We start from the raw sequence: 20,577 nt of genomic DNA on the forward strand, positions 1-20,577 counted from the left end.
GAGCTGGACCTCCCTAGGGCAGTTCGTTGTTGCCCTCAACCTCGTTCTGACAGTTCCTGCGACGGCACTGGAACCAGTCATATTGGCGTTTGCCTTTCCATTGGAGACTTTCGGCGCCGTAGAGAGGGGGGGGCCTTCTCCACGGCGCCAAAACTTGCTGCATGGGTAACAGCTTCTCCCCGTATCAACCTACCCTGACTTTGCGCCCTGGAGAGGCCACTCCAGACCAACAGCCAGAGAGCAAATCCATAGTCTCCTCAGACTGATGGATGCCTACTATTGCGCCCTCACTTGGATTACTGTATCCAAAGGTGTAGAAGGATATCTTCAAAAGGATATAGCTGTTCTGGAGAAAGTGCAACACCGGGCAACCAAAATCATTACAGAACTAAGTCAACTCTCGAACTAGGAACGATTGAGGGCCACAGGCCACCGCTAACAACACTGCAAACGACAGGGCGGATCTTGGAATTAGACTGACGATGAAGATGAAGATGATTCATGAAGATGAAGCCTTCATTACACACAGAGATTACACTAACGTGATACATCAAATGAACAAATCCACAAGGGCCGTGACGAGGATTCGAACCTGCGTCCGGGAACATCCCAGACACTGCCTTAATCGACTGAACTACGACAGGGTAAAAGAGTTGAAACTAAAGTTCTACTGAACTTACTGGATCCCGTAGCCTCTCCGAGACACAAACCGCTTTTACACAACCCCCCCCCCTGTACCCGAGCTATGTCAATAGGCCGTTCTCCCTCGTCACGGCCCTTATGGATTTGTTCATGAAGCTTTCATCTTCAGCGACAATGAAAGTGTCGGCACGGGCATGAATAGCCCGTAAATGATGATTTGTTGTTATTGTTTTAGATTCAGCTACTGGGAACAAAAAAAATCCAAGTAGCACGGGCTATGGTGAGCCCGTAGTGGACTTACTTGGCACAGGAGCGGGGCTGTAACTTGAAGGATGATTCTGTTGTTGTTTCAGATTTAGCTGCTCAGGACGAAGTGTCTATGTAGCACGGGCTATGGTGAGCCCGTAAAAATGATGATTCGCTGTAAACGGCTTATATTACAAGCTTCTCCTCACCTTGCCATACTGACCAAAATCTAGCAGGTCGGGAAGATATATTAATTGTAATTAGTTGTACATTTGGGAAGATATATTAATTGTAATTAGTGGACCTAGGATTACTGTAGAACTTCTTGGAATGTTGAATCCTTAGAGACAGGTTATGTAGAATTAACAGGAACATCTAATTATCTCCGTGGAAGCTAATGAGAATATGGAGCATTGTCTGGGTCAAGAAATTGTTTGGATCAACATCCTCCAAATTTGTCTATATTTTAAAAGTGTACCAATTATATTAAGAATGGAGCAATTCTTAATATAATTGGTACACTTATAAAATATAGAAAAAATTGGAGGATGTTGATCCAGACAATTTCTTGATCCAGACAACAAGGAACAACGGGTTCCAGCTACACAAGCCACACTGTATTCACCTATTGTATTGTATTGTATTGTATTGTATTGTATTGCATTGTATTGTATTGTATGTATTGAATCGACTTGAGAATGGTCCAGGACGGACCGAAACGTCATCGTCCCTTCACCTTCTAGTGTGTGTGGCTTGGTCAACACTGTATTCACCTAGTTGTGCTTGAGGGGGGGTTGAGCTCTGCTCTTTCGGCCCGCCTCTCAACTGTCAATCAATCAATCTAGGACTGAGAATAGGAGATGATTTTTCACCCACAGGATTTTAAACCCATGGAACCGCCTACCCGCCGAAGCTGTAAATGCCAAAACTCTGTTAAATTTTAAAATCCAACTGGAAAAAATCATCAGGTCAAATGGGAGGGCCTTTGACAAGCTGCCGGCTTCCTGTCCTCGTCGAGTGGTCCTCAGGTAAATACATAGCTGTACACACAGAAATCACAATAGCGTGATATATCAAATGAACAAATCCTGTGACTAAGGCGCAGCTGGGAATTCCCGTGCGTAGGTTCGAACCCTTATCACAGCCCTTGTGGATCTGTTTATATAGTTGTAATGTAATTTCTCATTATCATAACCTTATGTACCTTTCCATTATTAAAATAATAATGTAAATTCAATATTTATCTTGTACACCTGTCACTACACATTTTTTGTTCATGATTGTTTTATATATTGCCTCGTATGGGCCAATAGGCCTTCTGCAGTTACCTTTGTTCTTATGTTCTTATTGTAAAAATTCAAAATCAAAATCCAAAAAAACTTAACTTAAAACTCTCAACAAATTTTGTGTTAGCTTGAAGCCTTGCCCGAAATGTTATGTGTGTTAGTGGGTTTGCAAGAATGTACGACCTAATCATCCAAATTTGTACTTTCACAAGCATTTTTACCATCTTGTATATATGTAAATAATATTAAATAAATATAAAAATGTTTAGCCTAAACTTGTAGGTTGACATCGCTTGAGTCTCCATTTTCTATGTTTAATGTGAGCTTGTTGGTTGAGATCCACTTTTGAACTTCCGTTTTCTATGTTAAGCATAGTCTAATTTTTTTGTTTAATATTGTCAAGCCTCCGTATCTTATATATATTATGTATCTTATGTATCTTCAAGTATATAAAAATCCTGCTGCCTTGTGTCCGTATCATCACGGTAGAAAATACCCGCGGGGGAAGAACCCAATAAATAAGCAATTAAAATACTACATTATACGTGAGGTCCTTAACATAATCTTTATTTATTTATCTATTTATATATTTATATACAAGAAGGTACGTTTATGAGAGTACAGACACTTGAAGCTTTACATTCTTGTAAAGTCACTATCACGCATTGCGTTTCGGGCAGATCCTTAATCTAACATATCATTTTAAGAAGGCAATTTCTAGCAAAATTAAGCAAATATTTACAGGTACATTGTAAGAAAGTATACAAAATACATTGTATAATAAATTTGACAGAAAAAAAGTAGGTACATTAAAGTAAATTTAAGGGTTATCCACAGTCATATTTTAGCATAATTTAAGGATTATTGCAAGATATAATGTAGCAGACTTTGTGTGTATAACATGATATAAGATAACAGCAATGATTACAATGGTAAAGTGGTATGGCATAGGTACATATTTTAGGGAATTGGGGTAGCACTAGATACAGTACGAATTTCAAGCACTAGATAGGAAACTATGAAGGTGAAATTAGGTACTTTTTGGTTTTATTTTTTAATAAGGCAAAAGTTTGACAGCTTTTCAATTCATTAGGGAGTGAGTTCCATAGACCAGTAGGTCCCTTTCAGAGACAATGGAATAAAATCAAATAAAAAAATGTATTAATAAATTGTAATGCATTTATAAATGATAAAGATTATATAACAAAAATACAGTACGTTAATTACACAACAGTCAATAATAGCATAGCAAATTGCCAACTAATCCATCTATTTAACAAGCTGGACTTGTGTAGCCTACATTTAACATTTGCATTGCTAATGTTGTAAATTATTGTTTAGGGGAAATGGTGGAGGGGGGGGGGGACAAGACGCCGGCTTCCTGTCCTCGTCGAGGCCACTAGAGTGTTAGTGGCCCTGAGGTAAATTCAGGAAAGTGGGACAGGAGTAGAAGGAAGTGTGTTTACAACACACACACTTGAAGACAACAAGCCTATCCCTCCCCCCCCCCCTTTCCCCTCCTGGTATACCCCGACCCACAGACTATCGAGTTCAATCCCCTACCTACCCGCCGGAGCCTCCGTAAGGTCGAGATTCTCCGTACACACCACCAGAAATGCTGACCTATATCTAATAATAGGGGGTGTATGATGCTCAGATGTTTTGGCTTGGGGCTCCAGCCACGTCACGTACACGCACGCATGTATGCACGCAAGCACGCACGTACACACGCACACACACACAGTATAGTAAGTAAGTAAGCCACTAAAGAGATGGAGAACCAGTATAGGACAGGGAGGCATATAGAGGGACACATGCACCATATTATGATGATGTTCAGATCACAGTTGCCAGTGTGATACATATCCCAGCAGAGATGGAAAACCTCAGAGATGAACTCGTAGCAATTATATTAAGGCGTAATATATTTGTTCTAAAATCGTATTACTTGCAATGCAGATAATTAGATGCCCCTCTTAACTCCTCTTAAGTTATCCCTGAGAACTCCACTTTCTATGACGTTTATACATTAATCCTGGGTCCACTAATTACCTAAGAATTCCTCTTTCCAAGAAGTTCTACATTAATCTTATATGAGCTAATTATCATTATTATCTCTTCCCAAATGCACAGGCATCAATCAGGCTAGCCAACAGGGAGCCTGAAAAGATGTTAGTCGAATTGGCAAAGTGAAAACTTTGTAATATAAGCCGTTGACAGCAGATTGTCATATATGTACTTGCTGACGGGCTATTCATGCCCATGCCACCTCTTGGGTAGCTTAATCTTCATCAGTCAATCAGATGGTCATTACGGGAGACATCTCCCGTCACGCAGGGTGCAGTCGCACCTCCACAGATCTCCAGTATCATCTATTGATACTGGTAATGGCTCAAAAGGGCCACCACTTACGGGTTATTCATGCCCGTGCCACCATTTGGGTGGCTTAATCTTCATCAATCAATCAATCGTACTCCAGAGGAAAACTAGAAGGGAACAGCTTACCCTGGAAGTGAAGGTTACCATAGGTAGGGAAAGCTTCATGTGATCATGTACACAATGCTAACTAGTCCATATACATTATGTGTGTGTGTGTGTGTGTGTGTGTGTGTGTGTGTGTGTGTGTGTGTGTGTGTGTGTGTGTGTGTGTGTGTGTGTGTGTGTGTGTGTGTGTGTGTGTGTGTGTGTGTGTGGAGGGGCCGAACATGCCCTATCATAATGACTCTGTCAACAACCGCACCCGTACCTTTCTGAGGCTATTTTGTACCCAGTGTTGATCAAAATATGTGCAAGCCGTAAACATCTTTTATTTCAGAGTTTGTCGTCAAGAATACATTTTACCAACTAATGAGATTGTGTCCCCGACAATAAATAATAAAATTCCCTCGCTTGAATTTCGTTATGTTAGGCTTCCATACTCCATATGATATGAGGCTTCGTTAATAGGTTTGTTAATAAAATAGCAATAACGAAGAGGGGTACACATGCTTCTCAGGTCTTAGATTCTACTCCTCATCAATATTTTACAATGATCAGATCGTGTGGTCGCCTCAGGGAACAATTTAACAACAGGCCAGGTAGGAATTATCTCTCACAGTATGGGCTCACTATACTGTGAGCCCCAGCGTTAATTATATTATTATTATCTTACTACTTCCTCTCTACGTTTCAGGTAAGATGCTCAGGTCATTAGTCTGTAAGTGAATATAAATATGGGAAACACAGTCAAGACTGTTGAAGGTATTTAAGGTCACGACTAAGGTACGGTGGGTGGTGGAGGGAGGAACCAAGCAAAAGAGCTTCATTGTTTCGCAAGAAGCTGGCTCTACCACACCTCGTGAGGCCCTCAACACCACACCTCGTGAGGCCCTCAACACCACACCTCGTGAGGCCCTCAACACCACACCTCGTGAGGCCCTCAACACCACACCTCGTGAGGCCCTCAACACCACACCTCGTGAGGCCCTCACCACCACACCTCGTGAGGCCCTCACCACGACACCTCGTGAGGTCCTCAACACCACCATGGCCTCCAAGCTGACGGCCGTCTTACTCCTCGGGGTGACCTACATGATCTGCTTCACCTCCTTCACCACCGTCTGCATGATTGAGGTATGGCGGGGCTTCCCAGAAGTTATTTAATACATAATACCATAGCAATGGAATTTGTTTTTGCCCATAGACTAACTGAAGTGGACAGACATGCTCCTGGGTATATTCACAAGGATATGATGGTGTAGGAAGGAGCACCGCTCCTGTGCCAGGTAAGTCCACTAAGGGCTCACCATAGCCCGTGCTACTTACCCCGCTCCTGTGCCAGGTAAGTTACGGGCTCACCATAGCCCGTGCTACTTAGAACTTGTTCCGAGTAGCTGAATCTATAACAAAATGCACTCTCCCCCGAAGTTACAGCCCCGCTCCTGTGCCAGGTAAGTCCACTACGGGCTCACCATAGCCCGTGCTATTGGAACTTTTTGTTCCCAGTAGCTGAATCTTAAACATACACTCTCCACCAAGATAATGTTATTAAAACAAGACTAAAACCAGTGAACTAAAACAGAAGCGAAAAAGAAACGGGGAAAAAGGAGGAAACCCCACCTCCATTCAAAACTATGACACAAATATCACAGTAACAAGGTTATCGCGAATAACCGAACTCAATTACGGGCTCACTATAGCCCATGCTTCATATACATTTCATTCTGAGTAGCTAAATCTAAAACAACAACAAGAACAGCTGTAGTCTTTATGGGGTTGCACGACATACATCATGCAGCCCCATAATTTTAATATCAACGCCTGTTCTTTGAATCCATTTAGAATCACTATTTCCACCCCATGTGTGTTCTAATGATTACTTAAAATTATCTGTTAGATTAAGGACCTGCCCGAAACGCTGCGCGTACTAGTGGCTTTACATGATTGTAAATACTATACTATGGGGGCCTCGTAGCCTGGTGGATAGCGCGCAGGACTCGTAATTCTGTGGCGCGGGTTCGATTCCCGCACGAGGCAGAAACAAATGGGCAAAGTTCTTTCACCCTAAATGCCCCTGTTACCTAGCAGTAAATAGGTACCTGGGAGTTAGTCAGCTGTCACGGGCTGCTTCCTGGGGGTGGAGGCCTGGTCGAGGACCGGGCCGCGGGGACACTAAAGCCCCGAAATCATCTCAAGATAACCTCAAGATAAGATGTATTCTCTCAAACCCAATGTACTTTATTTATATTTATATAAATAAATAAACAAATAAATAAATGATCTAACTGATTCCTTACACCCATTTACTGCTGAGTGAACAGAGGCTACAGTTAAGGATTGGTCAATCCTCCCTGGGGATACGAACCCAGACCAAAACGATTGGACAAGTGCTTTACCACTGCGCCATGGGATACACTGTGGAACCAACTTAGTTTAGTTCATTTATTATGCACCCCATACTCATTTTGTGGAACCAGCGTATGGCCAATTACCCTGTTGGATGACCATAGTAGATGAGCTTATAGCTAGCTCCTATATAATTCGTATATATATATAGTTTATATACTCTTTAATCCGTCATACATAAATAGATAGCCACATACTGGAGTGTATGCTCGCATACCTATGCGAGTTTAAAAAACATATGAGGTGCTGTATATTCCAGGTAACAGAGTTATTGTTCCGTATATAAGTAGCATTGTTATTTAAATACTAATTGGGTAAAGAAAATAGTTTGTAACTTGAAAATTGCTTGAAGGTATTCAAATGGTAGGATTTATTTTCCAGAAAATAATTTTTGATGGAGAAACTCGTGACGATTTAATTGTTTGTTATGGTTTCTAGGCTATGGCGGTGTTCGGTGTTCGTTGTTCACTTTTGACCGTGTATCACTCATAGTGTAGAAGTCTTCAGAGGAATTTGTATTTTGCTCGTATGTAAATAACTTTTCGAGAATGGTACAATATGTGAAAGTGCAAAGTATTGTTTATTTAACTGGAGCAGTCATGAAATCAGTCACTTCCTCTCGCCTGAGGATCCGCCCCCCATGGATGGTAGTCTGAATTCACTTCCATCCCAATTCTTTAGATTATTATATATTCAATCACAGGGAATATTACACGTATTGAAAGATAATTATATGAATTTCAGTGGAAAACGTATGACAGTAAAGTTCCTGATGTGGAGTGAAGGTCTGTGTTTGAATTAATAGGAACCAAAACGAAATAGGAAATAGGAAAATTAATAGGAACCAAAACTATGAGACCAGAAAATGTCACGTATTGGTGGTCATTGTCGTTAACTTATCTGTGTGACTGACCTAAGTGGCAATTAATGGCTGTACATGTATAGTTAAAATATTAGATATTAGATTCTGTTAGATTAAGGTCCTGCCCGAAACGCTGCGCGTACTAGTGGCTTTACAAGATTGTAAATACTATGCTATGTATTCTCACAAACCCAATGTACCTTCTTGTATATAAATAAATAAATAAATAAATATTCTCATAATAGGATGAGCTAGATTCTCAATCATTGCCACTTAAGCTTAATCATTTGGAAAATAATTATGGTATTTCCAATGAAATGTAAAATTAAAGGTTTTGTATATAAATAATGTCACTAGTCTATAGACCTTACTTTGAGGTTAGCTTGAGTTGGTTCCAAAATTAATGTCCCATTGGTCCAGATTCTGACCAGACCTCCTGATTGACTTTGACTTTGTGGTCAACCAAGCTGTTAGATGCCACCACATGCAGTCTTGAACTTGAATCCCAGGCAATTTTATCAGGTACTTTTTCAAAGAGTTTTATAAAGTTCTCATTGAACGTCAAAAGTGATTAGCTAGTTATCCTTCCTTATACACTATTTAGAGGTTGGGGTGTTGAAGTCCTGTGCCCTTAAGTACCATTCTTAGAGCACCAATTGCTCTCATACTTTTCAGTGAGGCTATTGTGCACATTCTGTCATAACTGTGATAATGGATTTTTGTAATTCTTGATGAATATGGAATTCCTGGAGGGTGGTCCTGGGGTGGTGTGCATTACATGCATAGATACAATACCTATTCTGATATTAATTAAAATACTGTATGTCAGTGAGTGAGATTTTGGCATGGTACAGTACAGTACAAAGGTTGTCCATATTGACTCTGGAGGATGTTCAGTCCTTAACCCTCAACATGCGATCATCATCATTTGTTGATCATTTCGGCCATTACAATTATTGTCATTTGGTTATTATCATTATTATTACCTGGTTTGTATATCAGTGATGTTAAGATATAATAACTTATTATTCATTATTACATTTATAAAATATAATAATGGAGTTAACAAAGACCCATGGATAAAAATCTGCAATCATTTTGTAATTGCTTACTATGTAGTGAGGTTTTTGCATATTAGTGGCCTGCAGGTTACTATCAAATCATGATTTGATTTTCCTTGCCCCAAGCTTGAATCCATACCTGGATGATATTTACACAGATTTATAGCAAAGTAATGGATTGCAAGATGCTTCCTTCAAGCTGTGCCAGGAACAGATTTACTTGCAGTAGGTGTTTGCTTGCTTTTCATCATTATTTTTGTAAAATATTTGTACAAAAATTTAATTATTCAAAACAAACACTGCATTGTTTAAATTGATAAGTGAAACAAGGAACATTAAAACATCCAAGAAGAATATATGGGATCTCTCCTCCTGTGCCAATGTGTCATCAACCTAGAGAGATGTATTAAGAGCAATAAACACTGGTTGGAGACCTGCACCAAAATCAGCCTGTTTTATTCTCAGGATTTAAAAAATAAAGTACAGTACATGTACTGTACCATACTGTACAGTATGTCCAAATAAAATGGAAATGGCACCAGTGAATACCAAACATATTGTGCTATCTTGCTTTTTAGTATCAGACTTTTTGCTTTCAGTACTTGTCAAGGAATGAACCACTAAACAGATTCTCAGAAACGGGGTTACTCCCATTTGGACATATGATCTTCTTTACCGAGAACAAATTAATCAGTAAGGGCCAATAACCAGACAGTTAATCACTCCCTTCTATAAGCTATGACAGATTGAGAATCTACTAAACAATTCAAATCAAGGCCCAGTATTTATCTTGGAAAATTTAAAGGTGTTAATAAACATTGCTCATACTATTCTTTTGGCATTAGCCTAGGCCTTATATTCTTGTAACACTAATTACATATACAAAAAGCATAGGTTCCATAGTTGATTACATTTGAATAGATATTTCTAAAAAGATTGTTTGAGTAATAAACATTGGCAATGCTGTATATACTGTTCTGTATCTATAAATTAATTTTGTTAGTCCTATGCTTTATTTGTGCTGTTTTGTTATCTAAGATAGAAAAAATATGAAATCTGAACATAAGTGTATAATATATCTAATTGCAATGAATATCGTGATGATTAATATAAAATTAAAATTCTATGTGACCAAACTCCTATTTGCCTAATAATAATTGGTTGAATAATATATTGTATACATTATGTATTTACAATATTTTATGATTACTGAGAAATAAACATAAATAAAATTAAATTTTTTATTTATGTTAAAGTTACAATACAGTTGAAATACAGAAAAGAATGTGTTTAAATTAAAGAAATTATAAATTTTGACATACAGTACTAAGAAAATTTAAGTTTGAAACAAAGAATGAGCTTTCGCAAAAGAAAAAGTATCACTGGAAACATGGAGAACATAGAGGATGGAAGACCATTGCTTGCTGATGAGGCAGACGGTGCACACAGTGAACATGGGATAGAGCACGCTCCAGAACATGCAAGTGTGGATCAGGATGTGGAATCTGATAAACATCCTCTTGCTGGGCAGCAGACCGCTCAGCAAGAGAACAAAGCCTTTTTAAGCATATTAACGATGGGACTGTCCTTCACGTTGATATTTACGGCCTTCAATACCAATGGAAATATTATGGTAAGTGAATAATGCTAAATAATGTTTATCATAATAATGCATGTAATAACATTATTGAGTAATGCATGTGTGATTTCTTTCATTTTTTATTTTTTTTATTATTATTTCAATGGCAGCATGTATTTCCATAACTGGCAGGTAGTTCAGGTAAGGCGTGAAGGTTAAAATTAAACATTTTGATCATATATTAAAGTAATAACATGTTAGCCTATCAAAGTCCATAATTTGGGTGTAATATAGTGGAAATACAGTACTGTATCTCCTTTTATGTTCACTTATTATTATATAGTTTAAAGAGATGTGACTGAAACAATGCAAGCCAAATAATAATTCAGCATTACAAAATAAACATACAGTATAGTTGTTTAAATGATTTACACCCGAAGAGTACAAGAGAGATCATCTTTTGGGAAATAATTATTAGTCTTAATAGCTCTGGAATGATGCATGGGTAAGCTGCTGATCAGGAATGAAATTATCTGACACATTTATGTGTAATGGCTTACACTTTTGTAGTATGAACTCTTGAATTAGATATATTGACTGAAAATAGAAAAGGTAGTACAGTACAGGTAAGTGCCGAGGATCTACATCCCCATGACCCGGTCTCTGACTTGGCCTCCTGGTTGATGGTCTGGTTAATTGGGCTGTTAAATGCAGCTATTCGTGCAGCCTGATGTATGAATCACAGCCTGGTTGATCCATTGAAGGTTTATCAAGTTCTCTTTTGAACACTGTGAGGCGGTCGGCTGGTTATGCTCCTTAATTGTAGAGGGAATTGTAGAGTTGATCAGTCTCCGTGGTGTAGTGGTAAGACACTCGCCTGGCGTTCCGCGAGCGCTTTGTCATGGGTTCGTATCCTGGCCGGGGAGGATTTACTGGGTGCAAATCCTTAACTGTAGCTTCTGTTTAACTCAACAGTAAAATGTGTACATGGTTGTAACAACGATTTTTCGCGGTGGGGATCGTATTCCAGGGACCTGCCCGAAACGCTACGCATACTAGTGGCTGTACAAGAATGTAAAAACTCTTGTATATATCAAAAAAAAAAAAAAAAAGTTAAGTGTTGAAAAATCTTGGGTGTTTACTGTTAGTAGGTAATTACAGCAAGTTAATTATGAGGAGAGAGCTGTAAGCCATTATGACTATACAGTACTGTATAGCACTTGGAAAGGATGTGAGGATTAGGGTTTGGGATAGGTTTGAGAGAAGGAATGGTGCCCAACCCTTTGTAGTTGGATGTTCGGGGAGTGATCACCCTGTCGACCCTAAATTGTTGTGCCATTGAAGTAATGGAAGCCCCTGAATTATATTATGAACAAATTATAAAACTATATGGATTCGGCATTGAACATTTCACATCAACCCACTTCGTGGAGGGGGCATGGGTAGCCGACCCCAGCCCCCCCCCTCATTAACTGCCCCATTACACAAGACCATCCTCCTGTTTAGTTAGTGCTTATAGTGACAATGTCGACCATCGTACACATATTGATGTAATGGACAATTAGAAAGTAGAATTTGGTGCTATTGAATTTGGACAAATTGGAAAAGGTTTTGTATTCGTGTTGCTAATAAAACCTAACCCAACCTAATCATTCCTGGCCTAATACATGCTATCTGAGGCTAATATAGTACATATGTGTACTATAATAGGTCTAGGAATATTTAAGTTTGGGTTTTAGCTTTATTTTTTTACTAATTATTTATTATGCAGTAGGATGAACAATGGTCTGCATAGTTACAAAAAGTACTATGTAAATAAGAGGATGGGTTGCATTAGGCCCACCATCACCCTGCAAACATTGGGTGAGGCTAGCCCTAAACATCTGGCTTGGGACAACCATGGACAGACAAACACGTACTGTACATTTTATTTTATAGATATAGGTATGTCCCAGGCTTCAATTATGAAGTTGTTAAATATGTTGTAATATTCATCAACATTGTAATCCTTCATCAGGTGATATGTTATTGGATCAATGCTACCTTCTTGAGGTTATCTTGAGATAATTTCGGGGCTTTAGTGTCCCCGCGGCCCGGTCCTCGACCAGGCCTCCACCCCCAGGAAGCTGCCCGTGACAGCTGACTAACACCCAGGTACCTATTTTACTGCTAGGTAACAGGGAGGTGTATCCTTTGAAGATCCTCAAGTTTGAGCAGTCCCCTTTCGAATGTTTCCTCGATCCACCATAGTCTGCCTTACGGAAATCTGTAACTCTTAGCAACATTTTCTCTCACACAACATTATCATAACACAAATGCTTGAACGATGCCAGACAAAGAACAAATCCACAAGAGCCGTGATGAGGGCAACATATTGAGTTACTCTTGTGGATTTGTTTATTTGATATATTACGCTATTTGTGATTTCTGTGTGTCCAGACAAAGAAGTTTCGGATGAGATAGTGGAGCGATCTACCCATAAATATATTGGGTGAAACAGACGCTTGTGGTATCGTTCCTTAAGGACACGTGCACCAAGATATCTACGCCACAGTTGCCACTGATGAGTGACTTCAAGCCCGCTTGATTTGACCTTGTGACTCCGTTAGGGAACAGGAATTATATTTAATCTTACTGGTACGAGTTGAAGGAGAGGGTGACGTCCTTGGGCGTGGTGTGCGCTGGAGGTCGTCGGGCCGGCCAGTAGGCTAGGCTGGAGACATGTGTGGAGCCATTGGTGTTCCAGCCACGGCTTGTGCTCCAGGTTAGTCCCATGACCTGGCGGGCGACCTGACCTCCCTTGCCAGGCTCTTTGTCTTGAATTACTTGAATTATTTACTGCTGGTTACACAAATATTGCACAATTAATATACTCAATACTTAATTTCTTATCTAATGCATTGTGGATTTATTCCCTGTGTATTATATACATCTGCCATGAGTGTTAACGGAATGGTGTGATGGAATTGTAATGCCTGGCAGCTTCCCGCCATTGTTAATTAAATATTCTAGAGTGAATTATTAAACTCGTGCATTTGTGAAGGTTTTGCTAATACAGTAGGTGTCATATTTGATCGATTTCGTGTTAAGAAAGTGAAGCTTACGTCGTTGCCATGTAAGTTGGTGGCGCGTGGTGTTGCACGTGAGGAAAGTGAGGTGAGATGAGAGGTGTTGCACGTGAGGAAAGTGAGGTGAGAGGAGAGGTGTTGCACGTGAGGAAAGTGAGATGAGAGGTGTTGCACGTGAGGAAAGTGAGGTGAGAGGTGTTGCACGTGAGGAAAGTGAGGTGAGAGGAGAGGTGTTGCAAGTGAGGAAAGTGAGGTGAGAGGAGAGGTGTTGCAAGTGAGGAAAGTGAGGTGAGAGGAGAGGTGTTGCAAGTGAGGAAAGTGAGGTGAGAGGAGAGGTGTTGCAAGTGAGGAAAGTGAGGTGAGAGGAGAGGTGTTGCAAGTGTGGAAAGTGAGGTGATAGGAGAGGTGTTGCACATGAGGAAAGTGAGATGAGAGGAGAGGCGTTGCAAGTGAGGTGAGAGGAGAGGTGTTGCAAGTGAGGAAAGTGAGGTGAGAGGAGAGGTGTTGCAAGTGAGGAAAGTGAGGGGAAATGAGAGGTGTTGCGCATGAGGAAAGTGAGATGAGAGGAAAAGTGTTGTACGTAAGGAAAGTGAGGTGAGAGGAGAAGTCTTGCACGTAAGGAAAGTGAGGTGAGAGGAGAAGTGTTGCACGTAAGGAAAGTGAGGTGAGAGGAGAAGTGTTGCACGTAAGGAAAGTGAGGTGAGAGGAGAAGTGTTGCACGTAAGAAAAGTGAGGTGAGAGGAGAAGTGTTGCACGTAAGGAAAGTGAGGTGAGAGGAGAAGTGTTGCACGTAAGAAAAGTGAGGTGAGAGGAGAAGTGTTGCACGTAAGAAAAGTGAGATGAGAGGACAGGTGTTGCACACGAGGAAAGTGGGAAATTGAGGTGAGAAAAAGTGAGAAAAGTTGCCCTGGCACTTTGCCGCGCGGCCCAGCTGGCTCGCTGGCAAGAGCTGGGAGTGTCTCGCCGGACGCCAGGGTAGACGGACGGTGCTGGTGCTCCAGCTCTCTCCCTTCACTGACTGCCTGTCTGCCGCACGTGGTGGTGGCGCCACACGACCCCTACACGTATGTTTACTTCACGTGGTGTGGTGTCACATGCTCCTCAAGTCCACTCTCGCTGCTCTCATGTCTTGATGTCTTATTGTATCTACATGTTGAGGTAACGCAATCATGCGAGTTTGTGTTAATTGCCCGAGACGCAATATGCGCGTTATATATATATATATATATATATATATATATATATATATATATATATATATATATATATATATATATATATATATATATATATATATATATATGTCTACCCTTGTGAGGACATTGGTAAGAGAAAAATGTAGCGGTGGTGAGATACCATTTTTGGACAATTTAAACTTACTGGTGAAGAGCAGATAAAATAACATTGAATATAATTTGATTAATTTTCGTCACATTGAACAGCTGATAGTCTGAGCGGTGTACGATTACAATTATAGCATGTATGAGGCATTGGGCACAATATTAAGGAGTAACGTTGAATTAATGTGGATTTAACGTCGGATGAACGTTTGATAGTGTGCTCATTGGCTAGCTTGTTGGTCAAGTGAATTAACTTTTGGGAAGTTATGTATCTTTCGTTATAAGCCTTAATGCGTATAATGCCAAGTATAATTGAACGTCACGCACACAGAAATCACAATAGCGTGATATATCAAATGAACAATTCCACACGGGCCGTGATGAGGGTTCGAACCTACGCACGGGATTTGTGGATTTGTTCATTTGAACGTTATATATTGTGTTTGTAAAGTAAGATAAGTTTATTTATACCTAACCCACACATCTGAAAAGGCAGAATTGACGTTTCGGTCCATCCTGGACCATTTTCAAGTCGACCGTCATCAAAACATGATGTTTGGGGGGATAGAAAAAAGTGTGTGTGGAGGTTGATAGGAGAGGGGGGGGGAGCAATGACCTTACACAGGACGTAAATACATACCTGCATATATACCGACGCAGTAAACAGGTGTAGGCTACACCTGTTCTCTCTCTCTCACACACACACACACACACAGCCTGGTGGATAGCGCGCAGGGCTCGTAATTCTGTGGCGCGGGTTCGATTCCCGCACGAGGCAGAAACAAATGGGCAAAGTTTCTTTCACCCTGAATGCCCCTGTTACCTAGCAGTAAAATAGGTACCTGGGAGTTAGTCAGCTGTCACGGGCTGCTTCCTGGGGTGTGTGTGTGTGTGTGTGTGTGGGAAAAAAAGTAGTTAGTAAAACAGTTGATTGACAGTTGAGAGGTGGGCCGAAAGAGCAAAGCTCAACCCCCGCAAACACAGCTAGGCGAATACACACACACACACACACATACACACACACACACACACACACACACACACACACACACACACACACACACACACACACACACACACAGCTGCTGCCAACCAGGGAGCCTGTGTATAATTTCTATCCATTTTCGTGTAGATGTAAAGAAGGAACTTCGGAGGCAGGCGATGAGTCACAATAACGTGGCTAAAGTCTGTTGACCAGACCACACACTAGAAGGTGAAGGGACGACGACGTTTCGGTCCGTCCTGGACCATTCTCAAGTCGATTTCAAGTCGATTCATTCTCTTGGTCCAGGACGGACCGAAACGTCGTCGTCCCTTCACCTTCTAGTGTGTTTTGTGGTCAAAGAACTTCGGGAGGGTGTGACAGTTCCCTCGCCCCGTCCTCGTATCCCAGATCCTTATCCTCATCCTAGTCCAACCACTTGGGGATTGGACTAGGATTGGACAAGGCCGCAAAAATGATGTATTAAATTATCCGAGTGTATCCTAACCAAAAAACCCACGAGTAGAAAACGGAAATTTTGCGATGGAACTGCAGTTGTTGGATTTATTATTTATCTATTCGTATGCAAGATAGATGGAATGGGGGGTTGAAAATGGGTTGTGGTGCCAGTGATAGGGGACCACCACAGTGATGGGGACCACCACAGTGATGGGGACCACCACAGTGATGGGGACCACCACAGTGATGGGGACCACCACAGTTATGGGGACCACCACAGTGATGGTAATGGTAGGCAGACCACAAGTGAAAGTTGAGCTGCCTGCAACCCGATGCTCTCGGCACTGCTTGATGAAAGTCATGTCAGTATGTGTGTGTCTGTATGTCTGTCTGTCTCTCAGTGATATGTGTGTGTGGGTGTAGGGGAAGGGTGGACCTTGACACGTGTGGGTGTAGGGGAAGGGAGGACCTTGACACGTGTGGGTGTAGGGGAAGGGTGGACCTTCACACGTGTGGGTGTAGGGAAGGGAGGACCTTGACACGTGTGGGTGTAGGGAAGGGAGGACCTTGACCCGTGTGGGTGTAGGGGAAGGGAGGACCTTGACACGTGTGGGTGTAGGGCAAGGGAGGACCTTGACACGTGTGGGTGTAGGGCAAGGGAGGACCTTGACACGTGTGGGTGTAGGGCAAGGGAGGACCTTGACACGTGTAGGTGTAGGGAAGGGTGGACCTTCACACGTGTGGGTGTAGGGAAGGGAGGACCTTCACACGTGTGGGTGCAGGGAAGGGAGGACCTTCACACGTGTGGGTGCAGGGAAGGGAGGACCTTCACACGTGTGGGTGCAGGGAAGGGAGGACCTTCACACGTGTGGGTGTAGGGAAGGGAGGACCTTCACACGTGTAGGTGTAGGGAAGGGAGGACCTTCACACGTGTGGGTGCAGGGAAGGGAGGACCTTCACACGTGTGGGTGCAGGGAAGGGAGGACCTTCACACGTGTAGGTGTAGGGAAGGGAGGACCTTCACACGTGTGGGTGTAGGGAAGGGAGGACCTTCACACATGTAGGTGTAGGGAAGGGAGGACCTTCACACGTGTGGGTGCAGGGAAGGGAGGACCTTCACACGTGTGGGTGCAGGGAAGGGAGGACCTTCACACGTGTAGGTGTAGGGAAGGGAGGACCTTCACACGTGTGGGTGCAGGGAAGGGAGGACCTTCACACGTGTGGGTGTAGGGAAGGGAGGACCTTCACACGTGTGGGTGTAGGGAAGGGTGGACCTTCACACGTGTGGGTGTAGGGGAAGGGAGGACCTTCACACGTGTGGGTGTAGGGAAGGGTGGACCTTCACACGTGTGGGTGTAGGGAAGGGAGGACCTTCACACGTGTGGGTGTAGGGAAGGGAGGACCTTCACACGTGTGGGTGTAGGGAAGGGAGGACCTTCACACGTGTGGGTGTAGGGAAGGGAGGACCTTCACACGTGTGGGTGTAGGGAAGGGAGGACCTTCACACGTGTGGGTGTAGGGAAGGGAGGACCTTCACACGTGTGGGTGTAGGGAAGGGAGGACCTTGACCCGTGTGGGTGTAGGGAAGGGAGGACCTTCACACGTGTGGGTGTAGGGAAGGGAGGACCTTCACACGTGTGGGTGTAGGGAAGGGAGGACCTTCACACGTGTGGGTGTAGGGAAGGGAGGACCTTCACACGTGTGGGTGTAGGGAAGGGAGGACCTTCACACGTGTGGGTGTAGGGAAGGGAGGACCTTGACCCGTGTGGGTGTAGGGAAGAGAGGACCTTCACACGTGTGGGTGTAGGGAAGGGAGGACCTTCACACGTGTGGGTGTAGGGAAGAGAGGACCTTCACACGTGTGGGTGTAGGGAAGGGAGGACCTTGACACGTGTGGGTGTAGGGCAAGGGAGGACCTTGACACGTGTGGGTGTAGGGAAGGGAGGACCTTGACACGTGTGGGTGTAGGGAAGGGAGGACCTTCACACGTGTGGGTGTAGGGAAGGGAGGACCTTCACACGTGTGGGTGTAGGGGAAGGGAGGACCTTCACACGTGTGGGTGTAGGGAAGGGAGGACCTTCACACGTGTGGGTGTAGGGAAGGGAGGACCTTCACACGTGTGGGTGTAGGGGAAGGGAGGACCTTCACACGTGTGGGTGTAGGGAAGGGAGGACCTTCACACGTGTGGGTGTAGGGGAAGGGAGGACCTTCACACGTGTGGGTGTAGGGAAGGGAGGACCTTCACACGTGTGGGTGTAGGGAAGGGAGGACCTTCACACGTGTGGGTGTAGGGGAAGGGAGGACCTTCACACGTGTGGGTGTAGGGGGAAGAAGTTGTATTACGTATGTCATCGCGTTGATGGCTTAGCGACGAGGAAATAATTGAGATAAAATAATAAAAATAATAATAAAATAATTAGTCACATTTCTAGTTAGAACACCGTGGAGGGCCAAGATTGGCACAGTGCCACGTGACCTGCCACGAAGGGGGGGGGGGGGAGGCAGACATACTGATTTACAGATGTAAATGAGCATGTATAGAGCAGCAATAGTAAAGACATACATCATTTTCTTGTATTTTCTTCCAGGCTTTTCTGAGGCCATTCCCCATCATTAGAGCCAAAGGAATGTTTATTAAGTCAAAAGTTAGCTAAAAAGTATCGAAGATCAAAGATTCATATAAATCGGCATATATTGAATTTTTAATTTATTTGTTTTAATATAAGATGCCGAACTATGTGCATGCAGAAGACGACCCAATCGCTATTTAACTGTTGTGAAAATAATTGTTAGTTTAGTGCACGAATAATAGCTTTCTTCAAGGAATGTCGGACCAACCGGGCTGTGGTGGATATGTGGGGCTGCAGGCCTCTCCAAGCAACAGCCTGGTGGACCAAACTCTCACACAAGTCAAGCCTGGCCTCGGGCTGGGCTTGGCGAGTAGAAGAACTCCCAGAACCCCATCAACCAGGTACAATCCAGGTAGTGGGGGGTGTGATACAGTGGATAAGGTTGGGGTCATTGAGAGGTGGTAGTTAGTGTGTGGCAACGGATGTGTCCCTGTCTCTGGGGCCCGTGAATGGCCTTCAGCTCCTGGGTTCGTTTCGTCTCTCTCACCAAGTGGCGTAGTCGTGGATAGGCCTACTACTTTTGATATTACGTATGGAGATTTCCGTGATTGTCTGTGTTCCACTTCATCACAATTCTAACTGTCTTCCTACAGTTTCCCCAATGTCAAGAAAACGGTAAATTAAAAGGGGCTCTCCTAACCTTCCAGAGGACCCAAAACAGAAAACGGGACAGTACGTCACTTTCGCGAGCCGCTTCTATAGGAGGACAGGTTGTAGGAGGAGGACCTACAACTCTGTGTAGGACAGGTTGTAGGAGGACAGGTTGCAGGAGGACAGGTTGTAAGAGAACATGTTGTTGGAGGACAGGTTGCAGGAGGACAGGTTACAGGAGGACAGGTTGCAGGAGGATAGGTTGCAAGAGGACAGGTTGCAGGAGGACAGGTTGTTGGAGGACAGGTTGCAGGAGGACAGGTTACAGGAGGACAGGTTGTAAGAGAACAGGTTGCATGAGGACAGGTTGCATGAGGACAGGTTACAGGAGGACAGGTTGCAGGAGGACAGGTTGCAAGAGGACAGGTTGCAGGAGAACAGGTTGTTGGAGGACAGGTTGCAGGAGGACAGGTTGCAGGAGAACAGGTTGTAAGAGAACAGGTTGTTGGAGGACAGGTTGCAGGAGGACAGGTTGTAAGAGAACAGGTTGCAGGAGGACAGGTTACAGGACAGGTTGCAGGAGGACAGGCTGCAGGAGGACAGGTTGCAGGAGGGCAGGTTACAGGACAGGCTGCAGGAGGACAGGCTGCAGGAGGACAGGTTACAGGACAGGCTGCAGGAGGACAGGTTACAGGACAGGTTATAGGAGGACCTTGCTCTTGTAGTACAACCATTTCTCGTAGCTCCTGGGCCCCAGCTCCTCGTCTGATTGTTGATTGGTTCTCCCTAGCTGTGTTGACCAGCATTCCGCTGCGTCTTTGTTTTCACGAGACGGGGAAATGTTGTGATAACAACTGAGAATTCGAGTAAATATTAATTGGGGTGTTGATGGATGGATGTAAGGGCGATTATAATGTTGTAACGTTGATGTTGTTATTTAGTGATGG

General features: G+C 43.2%; 2 protein-coding genes across 9 annotated transcripts in view; both read left to right on the forward strand.

Annotated features, from left to right (window-relative positions):
* Nucleotides 1-482: 482 nt before the first annotated feature.
* On the forward strand, nucleotides 483-8,243 carry LOC138371562 (uncharacterized). The gene is made up of 3 exons (XM_069336446.1): nucleotides 483-542; nucleotides 5,400-5,786; nucleotides 8,166-8,243. The coding sequence occupies exons 1-3, from the start codon at nucleotides 483-485 to the stop codon at nucleotides 8,241-8,243; spliced, it is 525 nt and encodes a 174-aa protein (XP_069192547.1).
* Nucleotides 7,476-20,577, forward strand: part of LOC123756134 (UNC93-like protein MFSD11) — a 69,475-nt gene continuing 56,373 nt past the window's right edge. Inside the window, exons 1-2 of one of the 8 annotated variants that reach the window (XM_045739173.2) lie at nucleotides 7,476-7,584; nucleotides 10,306-10,614. In XM_045739173.2, coding sequence (XP_045595129.1) covers nucleotides 10,336-10,614 — 279 coding nt within the window. In that variant the 5' untranslated portion in view covers nucleotides 7,476-7,584; nucleotides 10,306-10,335. Of the gene's footprint in view, nucleotides 7,585-10,019; nucleotides 10,615-13,180; nucleotides 13,325-14,535; nucleotides 14,693-14,767; nucleotides 14,787-20,577 lie in introns of those variants that run through there. The other 7 variants (XM_069336493.1, XM_069336492.1, XM_045739172.2 and 4 more) reach the window with 7 other exon arrangements.

The sequence above is a fragment of the Procambarus clarkii genome, chromosome 36 (assembly GCF_040958095.1).
Source record: "Procambarus clarkii isolate CNS0578487 chromosome 36, FALCON_Pclarkii_2.0, whole genome shotgun sequence".
Taxonomy (NCBI): Eukaryota; Metazoa; Arthropoda; class Malacostraca; order Decapoda; family Cambaridae; genus Procambarus; species Procambarus clarkii.

What these genes read in the sequence shown, in the direction of transcription:
- LOC138371562 (XM_069336446.1), top strand. Translation starts at nt 483, where the DNA reads ATGAAGATGAAGATGATTCATGAAGATGAAGCCTTCATTACACACAGA. An exon ending in CACACAGAGATTACACTAAC is followed by an intron (nt 543 to 5,399) that starts GTGATACATCAA and finishes TGGGAAACACAG; the next exon opens with TCAAGACTGTTGAAGGTATT. An exon ending in CCACCGTCTGCATGATTGAG is followed by an intron (nt 5,787 to 8,165) that starts GTATGGCGGGGC and finishes TTCTCATAATAG; the next exon opens with GATGAGCTAGATTCTCAATC.